Below are 16,865 nucleotides of genomic sequence, written 5' to 3'. Positions count from 1 at the left end.
GTTATTTAATGACTAAATGTTCAACATTTTTTCATGGCTAACCCAACTTAAGCCTACAGTACATGTAGATTCTAATAAAGACATAATTTTCCACACATGCTCCATGTGCAGGTCATCGTCAGGCCTCGCGTCAAGTCAGCAAAAAACACTTTATCCATCATTTATCCAGACCTTTAGGTTGCGGTAGCGCATCACCTACTTTACCTGCCGCAGTTAAAAATGAAGAAGAAGAAGACAAATCGAACCATGAAAATAATTATTATTGACAAGGAGTCAAAATGTAAGTTAAAACCACAGAGTCTGTGGTTAAAAAAAAAAAACAAACAAACTGTGGTATACTGAAAATTACACACGTTACGTTTGTTCTTAAAATGCTACCTGTGGGTGGTTTAGCATGTGGATTAGCATATCTAGAAGGTCTTTATCATATATCATATTTAGAAAGTTTTCTTTTCTTTTTTTCTTTAATTTCTTTTTTTGTATCGTTAAAATCAGTCAGCTGGTTACATTATTATTACTAGGCTGGTCCTAAGTTAACCAGTGTGGTTTGACATATTTAGTTACTTTTTACCTTTTTTTTTAAAAAAAAATTGTAAGTTAATGTTACTGCATGATCAGTTTTTAAAAACCAGTAGTTTTATTATAGAGTGTTCAGTGTTTAACAGTAGTTACCAGAACATGGGTGATCGGTTAATTATATTCTAGAAATAAAGACCAATATGTTTGTTTGTGGTTATCTTGGTAATTATATACATTTTACTTTAAATGGGTTCTTTTCAGAAGCATGCCACCTCAGGAGACCAAGAATCTCAACAAAGAAACTGCAGGAGAATGTTCCGGAGTCTCCATCAGCACCACATCATCAGTCAGGTAAGCAGCAGCCCATGATCTCAAGCTCTAGTCCACCTATATATATATACATACACACTACTTACAATAAGTTAGGGATATTGGTATTTACACGAGTGCTTTTCCTATTTGCTCTGAATTTGAGTTAAATAAGTAAAAGTTCCTTTTGATATTACTAATAATGTAGGAGAAGAAACACCATTTTCATTAGTGTAATATTTATTACCCCAAAATTTTTGACATTAGCAGGAAGAGCCCCAAATAACAAAAAATTTACAATGTCAGTAGTGGGTGTGTCCACCATTTTCCGCAATGACAGCTTGACAGCGACGTCTCATGCTCCTCACTAGCCTCATGATGTTGTTCTGAAGCAATGCGTTCCACTTTTCAACAAGTGCTACACGCAGTTCTGCCAGGTCACGTGGGGGTTGGGTACGATCATCCAGTCTCTGCTTTAACTGGTTCCAGACGTGATCTATGGGGTTCAGGTCAGGGGACATTGATGGCCATACCATATAAGTTACTCCAACTTCCTGAAGTCGAGCTGTGACAATTCTGCCACGATGTGGTGGAGCATTATCATCCGTAAACAGAAAGTTGGGGGTGAGCTGGCGGAATTGGGGGATGATGATGGGTTCTATGATGTCTCTAAGGTAAGAACGTGCATTGACTGAGCCATGTACAATAACCAAATCTGTTATGTGCTGACTGGTGATGCCTGCCCAGACTGTTGCACCTCCTCCACCAAAGCAAACCCTGGGGACCATGGTTTTCTCCAGCAACGCTGACGCCAGTCATTTTTGTGCAAGGTGACCCGACACTCATCAGTGAACAGGACGGTAGACCACTGCTGCATTGTCCAGGTCACATGGTCCTGTGCCCACTGCAAATGTTCACGGCGGTGTCTTGGTGTCAGTGGAGTCCCCTGCAACGGTCGGCATTCAAGCCAAAGCGGTGAAGTTGGTTGCGAATGGTTTGTCTGGAAACCCTAGTACCCCTTGCATCTCGTAAACGGGCCTGCAGCTGTGTGGCAGTTGCATAACGATGTCTGAGTGCATAGGTCCTTATGGAACTGGTCATCATTGCGGTCTGTCCCTCGTGGGGCTTCACTCCTGGATCTGTCATGAACTCTGCCAGTAGTTCTCTGTCTTGATGCAAGTCTGCTGATGACACTTTGAGACACACCAAGTTCACACGCAACATCTGACTGCCTGCCACCCGAAGGCGCGTCATGGCCAGGTGGTGCTGCTCGTCTGTTAAGTGACGTCGTGTGTTCATGGCTGTTTGAATGATGAACTTCGAATGACTTAGTGACAATAACAGCTTTTTATACCCACAAAATGTTGAAATTGATGCCACATTGAAAAAGGTTGTCTTTTGGGATTGGCCCCAATATAAGGCACACCTGTACACAATGACACCATTACATGGAAAACACAAAATGAGGTGTGTCTATCACCCCAATACAATTGCCTCCCAATCAAGTGAAACAAACACAGTATGTGTCATCCATTACGTCTCTCACAATATCCCTAACTTATTGTGAGTAGTATATATACATATATATATATTTGTTCTATTAGATACTTAGCAACTTCAGGAGTTGGAGTTCAGCAGACTTGAAAAACTTGTTGGACATCAACCACAAGAGAAGACTGATGTAGGCGGCGAGAGAGAACTTTCCCTGGCATTGGCCTGTTTTTGTAGCCCTTACATACAGCAAGCAAACAGTTTTCCTTTAAAAGTTTTCATCTCCTTTTTGACTGATTATTTTCACTGAAAGATTGTCACAATGCTGTGCACTTAATATCACACTTATATCTGTATCATTTAGTGTCTTGATTTACCAGATTTTGCTGGTGTCTGTTATGTTGTGTAAATTTTTTTCACTGATGTTAACTGAGGATTTTTGATATGTTCAATAAAACTATAAAATTTCCAATTTGTTTCACACATCTCATTTATATTTTAATCTCATCATGATCTTATATATGGCTCATTTGCTTCTCCTTCAAATGCACTACTGTTTCTCATGTATATTTCAGATTTCTTAAATGTTTCTCAAAAGTATGTCTCTCTTTGTGTCTTCTAAGTGGGGTTTAGGAGAAGTAGAAAAGACAAAGTCGAGCTTGTAATGAGACAGCTCAATTCAGTCTCATGAGACAAGAAAAAGCTTATTCTGAGCAACAGATTTTTGCTATGGGATACACAAAGCAGTTCATATAAAAAATCCAACACTTGTTTCTGTTCTGTTTGCTTTTAATTAAAATTAATTTTTCTTAACAAAAGTAACAAGAGGTGATTAATAAGCAATGAAACATTGCGCAAACGAGGTATAAACCTACAGACACGACAAACCCAAACACAATAGAGAGCAGCATGTGAACGAGTAAGGCTTCAGTCACATGAAGCCTTGATGCATAGAAATGTGGGTCCTACTTCAGACATGTGAGCAAACTAATGTGCACATTCATCACTGTCTTGTTCCTGGGACAAGTTAATGAGAACATCTAACACACCCTAGCCGCAAACACACAGCGCTGAAGAGCATTTATAGTGCAAAAAAAAACAAAGAAAAACAGGGTTATGTGATAACACGTACAAAAAAAGATGGATATTTCAGTATTTATCTCACAAATATTGTCTAAGTACTTATCATGGTGTTGTTTATAACATTGTTTGTCCTATTATTTTAAAACCATCACTTAATGTTTTTAATTAGGCTTGTACTCGCATCACAGACTTTACAGAGTACATCTGCTGTTAAACGTCCCCCATTTCATAAGTTTCATTTCATCTGTTGTTTAAGCCACTTGCTACCTAAAGCAGCCGACTGTAATTTAACTCCACAGCCTTATTGATCTAACACACAGTCAAGTCTTAAAACGTCAAGTCTCTTCGGATTGTGGTTATTAAAGTCCAATTTCCGATATGTATGACACTTAAATCTGATCGAACATCCACCTCACACACCACTTAAATGACTTAAGATGGCACACAAGGTCCATTCTGACAGTATCACATGTACGCTCCAAACACACAGTGTTGACGTCGGTCTCTTAAAGCAGACTTCCCATCCCCTTAATCATGCTTCCTACTGCGTTCAGGCTTTGTGTAGGATCTCTGGTAGCAAAGCAAAACGATGGATTTGTATGACTTTGTGTCACATAATGAAATAATGGACCTTATGTTTGACATACACAAAGGAAGACTATAAGCATGGCGAGATATTCTACATGACAACAACACGCAAAAGGACGCTGTATAAAAAATATGAAGTAATAAATAACAGTTACTGTTGAAACAGTTACACACAGCGGTCAGGGCTTTTAAAACAAAACAACAACAACAACAAAAATGGTCGACATTTTTCCTTGGACCTTCTTACATCAGACTGGTATTATTATTGCGACAAATTAGCACATACTGTTTTTTTTTTTTTTTTTTTTTTTTAAAGCAATCAGCCAATCACAAACCTCATAATGTATTACATATTTCTTTCGATTTGGATAAAAAAAAATGCTTAGCATAAAATACCAGGCTTAATTACACAACAATTTAACATCATTTTAAACTAGCAAGATACGTCAATGTAGCATTAACGCTAGCCAGCTAAGTCATTTATTTTTGTATTTTTTAAAACAAATATTTCTTTAAGAATAGCTAGCTAACATAAAAAAAAAGCAGACTTTGTATATAGTCTGGCAAGCTAGCATTAGTGTAATTATTGTCTGCATTTTATGCTAAGCGTTAAAACCTAGTCTCTTTATTGTAATGCTTGAAAGGAAGTATCAAACTGGTATTTTTTTTCTTCGAAAGACTTTTTTAGTCCTTTGTACATTTGTTCTTTTCTTAAAACTATTTTAGAAAAATCAGAAAAAAGAAATATATACATACAATAAGTAAAAAAGCCTTCGATTATCATGATATTATCGTGTCCGCCATATTGCCCACTATCATTCTGAAATCCTCAGAAGGAATCGATTGAGGATGTTATTGCATTTCCTTATCAACATTTTATCCACAGATCACTTTATAAAGTGACTTATGAACAATGCACGCTTTTACTATTAATTACTCTGTAACATCGCTTCAGTTTAGTAACTGCTTCAGTTTAATGTCGCTACTTTAGTAACTTTGTCTCATGGGAAAATGTTAACTACAATATTAACAATGGTATTATTGTTTATTAATAGTATTTAGGGTTTTTCAGTCATATTAGAGTTTTATCAAAGTTTGTGAAATGCTCCATCAACAGAATGTAACAACCAGCCTTTATATCAGCAAAGACTCTTAATGGAATGTTAAATGAAATACTTAAAAAAAAATAATAATATTATCGACGTGTCAATAAAACTGACCAGTGTGTCCATCTCTGGTCCAGCTTTGTTCATTTCAAACACTACTAGAGGTGAATCAGGTGTATGTAAATGTCAGATCACCGACATCACCACATATACAGACCCAAACCTGGTGTATACCTACAGTATGTTACAGTAAAACTGCAATTATTTTTTTAGCCATAACAAACTTGTCGCGATGTTACTTGTGGCTCGTAAAAAAACAAACAAACAAACAACAACAAAAAACTTTTGGTCTACCATGAAGTAACCCTGGCTGGCCAAAAAGCCAGTTGACATAAATGGAAAAGGATGCATTAATCCAAGTATAAATCTGAAGTTTGCTTAATCCACAAATCCCGTTGTTGGCTGTACAACATTATGATTCCACAGTGTGTTAGAGTGACCAGGGTCATAGAAAACACACTGTCGACCAGCACTCTGACTAGAAAATGCTTTCTGAATACCATGCGTGGTGAAAGGTTTTGTGAGGAATGGAATTGCTGGTGAGGAGCTTGTCATTGATTCATTATTCGAACAGGTCACATTTACATATGTACAAAGCGCAACAGTCAGGAGTGACGCTTCCGAGTCCATGTGATTCCGTCGACAAACTCCAGATCTGAATGGAAAGTTAAAGTACACTAAGCACTACAGCAGCGCTTTGCATTTTTAAATCGAGCTCAATTTTGCAAACTGTGCAATATGGACAAAAGTATGTGCTCCGTCTGACCATCACACTCATATCATATCATTCTTAAAGAAAACTGTTACCACAATCACAATCTGTTTGTATGATGTAGTTCATGTTTACTGCAACTAAAATATCCTAACCTGTTTTTTTGCACAAAGCGAGCAAGCTCCATGAAGACATGGTTTGTTAAGGTGTGTCCTGCACAGAGCCCCGGACTGTACAGAACCCCACTGAACACCTGCGTGATGAACTGGAACTGGAGCCTCGTTGACATCCCGACATCAGCGTCTCACCAATGCTCTTGTATCTGAACGAACGCACATCCTTAGAGCTGTGCTACAAAATCTAGAGGAAGCCCTCTCAGAAGAGTGGAGATGTTTAAAATCAAGCACATATGGGTATGATGGTCATAAGTGCACATACTTTTGTCCATATACTGTACATTTCCTATCATCTTAGACAGAATCCAGAGCCTTTTGGAGGATTCTAGAATTGAAGACACTACAGTAATAAGTTTAATTGTCCGGGATAGAGTACAGAACCTACGGTGAAGGGTTCTAGAATACGTTCTGCACACAGCACCTAGCCAAAAGCATAGGGAAGACCGTGAGGCAGTGCCACAGCTATGTAGGTCAAAAACTGTGACTCAGCAATACATTGTAAAAGATCACGACAAGCACTTGCTCCCGAAAAAAGGAAAAAAACCTTGTTCAGTCGACTAAGCACATCTAGCATCGGTGTGAAATCCCGTGCACACAATCTGTTTTTAGACCAAGTCCGAAAAAACCGTGCAACCACCAACCAAGCAAGACCAAGTTTCAAAAATGAAACCTATCACTGGTGTGTCTTCAATTCTAGAATCCACCAAAAGACATTTTTATTTCCCTCCTGAGCTCATAAGAAATGTACAAAAGTATGTGCACCCATGACCATCATACCCATATGTGCTTGACACTTCGAACTTGTTGGGTAATGTGTGTTAACGTGTTGTATTTTTTCCCCGCCATCTGCTGCCCCCTAATGGACAGATAATGCGGCTGCGACTTCGCCTGTTGAATTTGATCCCGTGTCAAAGTTCAAGAACCAAGGACTCACATCCATCCGAGCTGCACACCATAATCTCAGTCCATCTTCAATGAAAAGACACCTTTGTTTTTGTCCCTCCGTAGTGTGCAGTGATGTCTCTGGGGCGTTTTCATGCCTCACTGGATGTGCTTCATCCTCACCGGAATGGAAAGAGACGATAACAAATGTGAGTGGTGTGTGCTAGCATCTTTAAGACAAATATCTGGAATGCTCCACTGTAAACAGTCCAGAAGGGAGCGCATGAGAGCGTGTATGTGAGATGCTTGTTTCTCTGTAATAAGCTCCATTGTGTGCGAGAGAGAGAGGGAGAGAGAGAAATCTGAGCGTGTGGACGCTATAGAAACTGAAAGTTTATGTCTCAGCAGAAAGCTTCATCGTCCTGGAAGTGGGTCCTCTGCAAAACCTTTACGTGCCGCTCGTAGATCTTGAGGGCAGGGCCTAGTCTGATTGACAGGCCGGTCAGGACATCATTCCGCTGCATCAGGAGAAGTGATTTCCCGTCGATTTCCTGTTACACAACAACGATGAGAGCTGGTTAAAACCTGAGCCACTCCCTATACATAAAAATACAAGCTGTTTCTTTTAACCTATAAAAACATTTGACAGACATACAGTAGTACTCTGATGGTGGTACCATGACTGAAACACTAATGAATCGCATCAAGTGATGTGTGCTACATTATAATCCCCATAAAGAGCTCTTCTGTAGCTTTCAAAGCACCTACCCATGCTACTGGCTGAGAATAAAAAGCCACTGATTTCGGGCACCTAAATAAACTTTGGAGCGCTTTTTCAGGCAAAAACGATGCTTCCGGCATGCCATGGAGCTCATTAGGTTTCAATTGTTCTATTTCACAGTCTCCAGTTCAAAGTTTAATCAATTGATTGACTTGTGGAGAACTGGACCAGAGGAGCCAGTGCACTCTCCAGGCCTTTAAATCTCACCTCACCCTCATTACAAACAAATTCTCACGAACTCAGCACTTAGCCGTAACTACCTCTTCCTGTTTTGGGTGCTGTATAATATCCTGTATAACTGATATCTACGACCCACATCTATTTGTTAGGGTAACAGCATGGCCGTAAGGAACAAAATCATTTCCTGATTGGCTGGCAAGATGTAATTCGACAATCAATTTAACTGCGCTGGAACGTAACCATGACAACAATCATTATATAAACTTTTAGGGCTGGCTACTATTTACAATCAGTATTTAGTCAATATACAATTATAATTATATAACAGTTAGTTCTGGCTGAGCAAACTGATTGGATTAGAGCCATTCCACGAGTGGACGGTAACATCATTGAGACATTTACCTACATGTACCGCTTCCAGGTATCCCAGGCGTTTTAACAGTCTGTGTTCTTTATAACGGTCAGTGTGCAGGAGGGAGCAGCTGATCCCTCTCTAACCCCTAGTCAAGGGCACTACTTGGTGTATGGAACAAGGAATTGTACACCCTTCATAGCACACTAGCTCTTCATGTAACAGTCAGTCGCCTGGTCCGCCAGTGTGTTGGCAAAGCAAAATAACTTAAATAAATCATATTCTGTTTATAATACAGTGGAACCTCGGATTGCGAGTAACGCGGTTTGCAAGAGTTCCGCAAGACTAGCAATGATTGATTTTTATTAAATTTTGACTTGAAAAACGAACAAGTCTTGGTTTACAAGTACAGAGTATCATGTATCACGCATGCGCTTCTTGTTTTGACGCTGAAAGTCACATGATCACAACTGAGCCAATGTTTTTCTCTCTCTCTTGTGCTGCACAATTGTGGTTAATCATCTCCCCTGCTGGGTCTTAGTTCTCGCCTCTCACTGGTATAATCAACATCCGTGGACACGTGTACTGTTTACTATAACTGTGACCACATGTGTGTGCGTAAAACATATTTTATTTTGTGTCTGTATGTGTGAATAAAGCGCGCGTGTGAAGCAAAAGCAAGTCTCATTAGAAAAGTTAAAAATGTATTTCCTCTCTCTGCTCAAACCTTAGCCTACTCTGTCTGTGTGCCTGCGCATCATTGAACACCGTGCCATACACACGCACACTCACAGACACACACAGACACACACACACACACACACACACACACACACACACACAGACCCCTACTACTTTCACCTTCACACACACACACACACACACACACACACACTCTTTCTCTCCGCAATCAAGTGTCATTAGAGACATTTCTTGTTTATTTTTTCTATAAAACAGTGTTTCTGTTGTGTATGCACGTGTGTGTGAAAAGAGTGGAGGAAGGGTAACTGTAGAGTGCAGGTTAATTTGTTTTATTTTTACTTAAAATTTTGTGTTAATTATTTTTATGTATTTATTTTTTGGGCTGTGGAAGGAATAATTTTAGGTATAAATTTTATTTGGTTTACGAGTGTTTTGAAATACGAGCCCGCTTGCGAAACGAATTATGATCGTAATCCAAGGATCCACTATAAATGATGTTTGTGAAACTGTTGTATAAACGCGATATAACACTTTGAATCATGCTGTTGTGCTGGATATCAGCACGGCTAAGATACAGCACTGCCTCTCATGTGATATTGCTTAATTATAATTATGCTGAATGCAACTATATAATTATAGGCTATTGTGCAAGAAGAAAATATTAATAAAAGTCTATTAACTTTAATAGTGAAACTGAGTGTGTTTAATTCTTCGCACACATATTTTACATGAAGAATACTACTAGATAATGTCATGTGCACTGCGGTGCAAGTGCTCATGGGTAATGAAGTGTAAAGTGCATACCTGCATCCTGAAAGCGAGAGCCTGCTCTGGAAATCCCGCCGCTGTGAAATAACTGGCGACGTCGGCCACCGTCCAGTCGACTGGATTTGTGATGCTGGTCTCCGACTTTACAAAACTAACACAGACCAAAAACAAGGTGGCGTTAATCAGTGGGTCTGATAGTGATTTATAGGAAGTAATTTAATCTTTGTCCCTGATCGAGCTCCATAATCAGAATTAGTGACTTGAGACCAAAAAGACTGAAAAAACAAGATAAACACCATTTTCAGGCACATTATTATATCATATTACAATAGATTGTACTGTGCTTCTTTTTTAAAGCTCCTAACTTTGGCGAAACATGACAGTGAACAACTGCAAAACAAAGAACTCGCAGTGTCTTTAGCACTTATGGACTTCTATAATATGGTGATTTCGTGAAAGTGAAGCTGTTAGCGGAGAAGCCTGATGATGCCGTAGCTGCTGAAGTTTTTAAAAACTCAATACTTTTGTAATGAGTTTGCTATATTGTTTGACAAAAACTCATCTTACACATTATTCATACAAAGCTGCAAGGCTGATTAATCCATTAGGACAAAACTGTTGTTGGTGGAATTATAGTGTTTTGTGAAATACAATAGAAATATCACGCTGATATAACCCAAACATTTTGAACAATATATTTCACTATTTGTGCTTTAAAACACTCTTGTGACTCGAAGAAACCATGCACAGCATTTTCAGTTATATTACTTCTACCTTTCTTACCTCTTTTACAAAAAACCTACCAGAATGGATTTGTCTCATTTTGTAAAGAAACCTATTAGATATACACTGAGAAAGTTATGCATTAAAAATTAAAAGCACTAGTATAGTATAGTTAAACTAGTTTACGTCGCTGAGAAGTCTGAGATGGTCTGAGATGAGGTTTTCTTCTAAGAAGACACACACTGACGTAAAGTAACAGTTTAAAATAAAACATACTGTATTGCTGTGTGAACAATCCTGTATAATTATCATATTAATCACTGCAAATAAGTTTTAATTTAACAAAATGGGCTCCATGCTCCATGTTGCACAAAACAGCACTTCATCCGGCACATTGTGGTATTTTGCATCTTCTCAGTGCAGTAAATTGTGCAGGATACGTAAACAAGGCGTAGGATCGTAAACGTGTGCGCAGGACTGAGACCTTTTTTTTTTTATTCATCACGGTTTAATTGTTTTATGTATAGCAGTAAAGCAAAGCATTTCATCATTCATTACTGCCATGAGGCATACTCACACTCCTCCATTCATCCCTCGTTCCTCCGCCGCTCCTGGCGAGGCAGATGGAGTCAGCAGACAAGAGGACACGCCCACTTCAGCCTTACACACGGAATCTGAAAACAAATGATAAATAAACAGTTGCTAGATGACAATCGTAGCTGTGTTGGAAACACACACACACGTTCACACGTACTGATGCAAGGCCATACTTACAGGATTTAATGGGAATAGAGGGTGGAATCGCCACACTGTCTGAGATGACAACCGCTTCATCCTGAAAGAGGAGACAGAGAGGGATCGTGTGTAGAAGCGCACAAAGCTGGAATGCTTCCGGCTATGTGTGTGAGCACTGTGAAGGGGTAAGTGTGTGCGCTTACCTGTGTGAGTGTGTCTATTTGGTCAGGTACGGCTTCCCTTTGATCTTGTGTTACACTCTCTGTGTGAAGAGACTCTCCCTCCATCACCATTTCAACTACAGAGAAAAATGGACAGTTCAACCACGACTCTGTCTCCCTATCTCTATCTCTTTCTGACACACACACACACACACACACACCTTCAGTTCCAGCCTGTTCAGGTTCCTGATGACCGGAGCTCAGTTTGGATGGCGAGGGCAGCGGTGAAAGCCGAAGCTGCTCCTCTTCCTCCGTGACCGGAGGTGTGTGCGGATCTTCACACTCCTTCACCTTCAGGCCGGCTGAAAGTGAAGCGGGTGTGTGAACTTTGTCCTCTGCTTCCCCTTCAGGTTTGGAGCTCTGGGGCTCGCTTTCTTTAGGGGGTTCAGCTTCTTCGTCCATCTTGTCAACCTCCTCGCTCTTCACCTCCATCACCTTCTCTTCCTTTACTTGTTCCTGTGTTCGCAACACACACTCTTTTATATAACACACTTATATGATCTCAACACTCATATACTTTACCATGAACTGTACACATGTTTTACTGCTATGACCATCATTTTATTACAAAAAGTAGATCAGGGCATAATTAAAAACAAAACTAAACAATTTTATTTTTTTATTCTAATAATATTATACCATTATATCTCCAACATGGTTCACTGCATTAAGGTCAGTCATATCTGCCTCTTTAATATTTTAAAACAACAAAACTCCTCCTAGGTCTTTTGCTAAAAATATTTTTGGCCCTTACTCATGTTATAATGTCCACTCATGTTTCATGATAACCTCAGAAACATTGCCTGACTGAAGGGCTCCTTAAAGGACGCAGGTAAATATGGAGTATAATGACCACCTTAAGCTTTACAGTTATTTTTTTTTAAAAGCTTTAACAAAAAAGTCACTTACATATTTTTATTTTTTTAAACGACATGGTTTAAAACTTCAAGGCTGGTGTACAACACGCGGTGACATGGTCACGGGTTCTGAAAAGGTTCTGAACGCGTTATTAATGCGAAGCATCAACTAGCAAAGCCTACTTAATGTTCTATACAGAGCACAATTACATTTAAAAAAAGAATCAGAAAATTAGTTACTTATGAGTAATCAATCATATCCATCCACTTCGTCTGGTATTAGAGAAGTAATGTGTTGTATAAATTTAGAATTTTTTTCATTGTTGTAATTTTTTTTTTTATCATAAAATGGTTTAAATACACAATTATGTAAAACAAATATTTATTGTTTTAATAATATATATTTTTTCTAGAGGTACCCATACTGGCACTTGTAAGTTACAAAATGGTAGTTCTTTGTCCAATTAAGGGGGAAAGCTTAAACGTTCAGCTTTTAAGGGTTAAAGCTTACAAGTTCATTTCGTCTCACAGACCTACACATAGAAACCACATGGCTGCCACAGCAAATTGTTTCATCTAATATGCCAGTTGACTCAGTGACGTAACGGATTATATGTGCTGTGAAACTCTTTCCCCGACACTTTCGTAATGATGTGTGACTTATCAGGAAACCCAACTTAAGAGGAGGGGGGAGGCGTCTTCTCACGTAAATAAAAAAAAAAATATCATGGATAACTCTGTCTTACTTCCTGTTAGGTTTAACCTGACGTGATCAAACGGTATGAAGAGTAAACGCCCGCCTGTAGCGCCATGTGCTGGTAAACAAAGGGGCGGGCCCTGTAATCCACATAACACCCCAAGTCCTTTTACTTAGGTCACAAAATAACACTTTTGAGATGTTTCTAAAGTATGCTGCAGATTTATTTTTGTAACAGGAGCATACTATGGAGCCTGTTCCTATTTCATAGGACTAAACAAAGCACTTTCTGAGAAAAATGTCCATGTGTTCTAAATATTATGACTTACCTAAAACAAATATGACTAAACCTTTACTGGACTTGTGTACATTTATTTATTTATCATATTTACCACTTTATCCTGTATAAAGGGTTCCAGGGGGGTTGGAGAGGCGCCGGTTAGCCTAATCTAAATGTCTTTTGAGTGTTGGAGGAAACACGAGTGCCCAGAGGAAACCAAAAACAATCTCATTATTATCTAGACACATTTTTCTCACACATAGACACTTCCATAATTTTTTATTTTTGTGAAGCTGCTTTGAGACATTGACCATTGTTAAAATGCTATATAAATAAAATTGAATTGAACTCTGGAGATACAAGGCCAGGTGAGGGATGAGGAAGCAGCCGAAGGACTAACAACAACAACAAAGTTTTAGAGGCATGTCAGCTTTGGAGTTAGCACTGTCACCTCGCACTTCCAGGGCTTTGGGGTTCAGCTCCCCAGACCTGGCTCAGTACTGAAGAGTAATAACATGTTTATAACGCAAGGTGTTTAACAGTAAACCGTTTTTTGTTGTTGTTGTTTTGCTTTGCTGACTCGGTTCAGGTGGTCGGTTACCTTGCTGCTCTGCGCGGATAAACACAGTACCGGATGTGCGCACTAGAGTCATGTCACTGCAGTCGGTGCACGGATGCTAATGCGAGAGAAGAGCGCGCGCACAAGCAAAGCAAAGCAAAACAAAAAAGCAAAAGGCTACAATGTATGGCGCGCTCTTCTGATCCCGAGCGTTAAAACCAGGGAGATCAAGAGACGAGCGCGGTCTCGCGAGCTCTCGAGCCTCTGTTCTCTCCAACAATAGCGCGAGAATGTGCGTGTCAGAGATTGCGGGACTGTTGGGCCGCGTCCCGAATTACAAGCAAAGAACAAAACACATACACACACATCGTTTTTTATACAGGCGATGGTTAATGTTTTCCTTTAAAAAAAAACAGCATAATGTTTATTTTTGAATGTCGCCATTGTTTCTTTTCTTTTCTTTCTTTTTTTTTCTTTTAGGGTAAAACGCTGTTGCCGCCGCCGCGAGGAGAAAAAAGCGCAACGAAACACGCGTGCTAGACGGAGAGTCGCGCTGAACGGAACTGAAAAAAAAACGAAGAGAAAGAAAGAAAGAAAGAAAAGCACGCTCCTGAGACCTGGATCAAGTTTGACCGCTGTCCATTTCTCTCACTTATTCCACACACACACGCACACACACAAAACAGTCACAGTCGCACCCCCGCCCCACCATCACGCAATAACCCCCCCCTCCTCCTCCTCCCTTCTTTTTCGACCCCTCCCTTCTGTTTTCCGAGCGCGTGGAACTTAACAGACACCGCCTAGTGAAAAACATCCAGCACAACTTTTACCCGAACAAAAAAAAAAAACGGAGAACTGCGCCGGTCTCTCTCTCACACACAGGAGAGAGTGTGTGTGTGTGTGTGTTTAAACAATAAATAAATCACGCACGGTGAATACAATTTCGACGCTTATAAACTGCAGCGCGCGCAAATGTGCGCGTGTGTATGTGTGCATCGACAAGGAGAGAGAGAGAGAAGCACGAGCTCCGGTCCGCCGCACCTTGTTTTTTGTGCGTGTGTGTTGAAGTGAAACAGCAGGGGCACGCAGACAGTTTTGTGCGAGCAGTCTGCTCGGAGCAGAACAGACAGAGAGAGAGAGAGAGAGAGAGAGAGAGAGGTGTCGGGGTGTTTTTTTGTCCTCCCCCACCACCTCATCCACCCCGCGCGTGCTCTATCTCTCTCTCTCTTACACACGCACTGAGCGCAGCCGTCACGTTCGCAAAACATACACATGACGCAAACACACACACACACACACATACATATATATATATATATATATATATATATATATATATATATTACACACACACACACACACACACATATGCACATATAAACACACGCACAAAAGATTTGCTCGAAGCTCTTTTGTGCGTGAAAGCACATCGCGTGCACTTGTGTTGAAAATGTGAAAGACAAAAAAAAAATGAAAAAGCGGAAATGAGTCGTTGCGGATGTGTGTGTGTCGCGTGCTTTCCCCCAGATATAATAATTTTCCTTCTTCACCACGCACCGTTATTTATTTACGCACGTATGTATATATGTGTTTATGCATATGTTTATTTGTTTGTTTCTTGATTTGTTTACTGATTGATGAGCGAGACGCGCTTCTTGTACAGAGTTGTTACCTGCGGTGACACGCGCCCGTCCTGCGGCGCGCTGCCGCTGCCGCCGCTGCTGCTGCTGCTCCTGCTCGTGCTCGCCGGGAGTCGCGCGGACGCCTCTGACGCCTTGGCCGCCCCCCCTCCTCCTCCTCCCCTCCGCGCGGGCACGGCGGAGATGTGACCGAGGCGCGTCCTGCGCAGGCGACCCCGCTCGATCTCGCGCTCGAGCACCACATTGACGCGGCTGCGGGTCAGCTTCTCGGCGCCCGTGTGCGCGCCGCCGGCCTGCGTGCCGAGGAAGCCCAGGATCTCTCTGAGCCCGAGCGGCGCGTGCTGGTGGTTCTGGTTCTGGTGGTTCTGAGACCGGCTGTTCCGCTCGCTCAGACTCCACACCGCCGCCACGAGCCGGTCACCCAGATCCTCCGCTCTGTCTCTGTCTCTGTCCCCTCCTGCTGTTCCGCCGCTCCTCGCAGCTCGGAGTTGTTGCTGCTGCTTATTGTTGCGAGCGCTCGCGCAAGTTCGCCGCTCGGGCTCGCGCAAATCGCTGCTCGCGTGCGTCTCTCCTCCTCCTCCTCCTCCTGAGCCGTCTGTCGCAGGAGACACAACCGATTCCTCTTCTTCCTCTTCGTCTTCGTCCCCCTCTCCCTCTTCTTCCTTCTCTTCCTCTCCACGCTTCTCTTGAGCGGAGCGCGTGCGGCTCCCGGGTGACGGCTCGCGCTCCGCGCTGATGCCGTCGGCGTGCTTGGTGCACGTCTCGACCTTCCGCCGGCATTTCCGCTGCACTTTGGCGGCGTTCCGGTACGACACGGAGCCCTTGTAGTTAACTTTCAGCACAGTTTGCTCCTGGATCAGCTTCTCGAGCTCGGCCCGCGTGCGGTCCGGGTCGGAGCCGTGCCTCCTGCGCACCATCCGGCAGATCCTCTCGAGGTCCGGGCGCGCTTTCCTCGAGCGCAACGAGTCGATCGTCTCCAGGATCCACTCTCGGTACCGCGGCTCGGACATCGTGTTTTTTTCCCCCTTAATTTGTTTAGCTTGTTTTTGTTTTGTTTTTTTGTTCTAGAAGATTTTTTTTTGTCCGTGGCCTCGCTGCGCTGCTCCGCTCGTGTCTCCAAATGAAGCGACGGTGAAAAGAGGGAAGGAAAAAAAAAAGAAACAGAGAGACAGAGAGAGAGAAAAAGAAGCGCTCCGCTCTTCAGCCCGGCCGCGGACGAAGCGGAAGCCCCGCTGTACGCCTGCGTTAGCGCTTAAGGTGGACCGGAAACACTGCGAGCGCTCGCTATATTATGACGAACATTTAAGGTGGAATGGCTGAGACGATCCGTCAGAGAGGCGCTCTTTTTTACAGGCGCAGAAAAAACACGACTCCTGCTCATTTAATCAGTATTAATATTTAACACGCATGCCATTAATAGGGCTAGAAATAAAATAAATAAATT

General features: G+C 41.5%; 1 protein-coding gene across 1 annotated transcript; it reads right to left on the bottom strand.

The window, feature by feature from the left end:
* Nucleotides 1-4,577: 4,577 nt before the first annotated feature.
* On the bottom strand, nt 4,578-16,606 carry samd1b (sterile alpha motif domain containing 1b). Its single transcript, XM_053477416.1, has 7 exons — nt 15,454-16,606; nt 11,550-11,844; nt 11,371-11,465; nt 11,207-11,267; nt 11,010-11,106; nt 9,746-9,860; nt 4,578-7,477 (listed from the first exon to the last, which is right to left on the bottom strand). Exons 1-7 carry the CDS (start codon nt 16,429-16,431, stop codon nt 7,328-7,330), a joined length of 1,791 nt encoding a protein of 596 aa, XP_053333391.1. The 5' UTR covers nt 16,432-16,606; the 3' UTR covers nt 4,578-7,327.
* Nucleotides 16,607-16,865: the final 259 nt, after the last annotated feature.

The sequence above is a fragment of the Clarias gariepinus genome, chromosome 18 (assembly GCF_024256425.1).
Source record: "Clarias gariepinus isolate MV-2021 ecotype Netherlands chromosome 18, CGAR_prim_01v2, whole genome shotgun sequence".
Taxonomy (NCBI): Eukaryota; Metazoa; Chordata; class Actinopteri; order Siluriformes; family Clariidae; genus Clarias; species Clarias gariepinus.
Note: the sequence above shows the minus strand (reverse complement) of the source record. Positions and strands in the feature narration are given on the sequence as shown.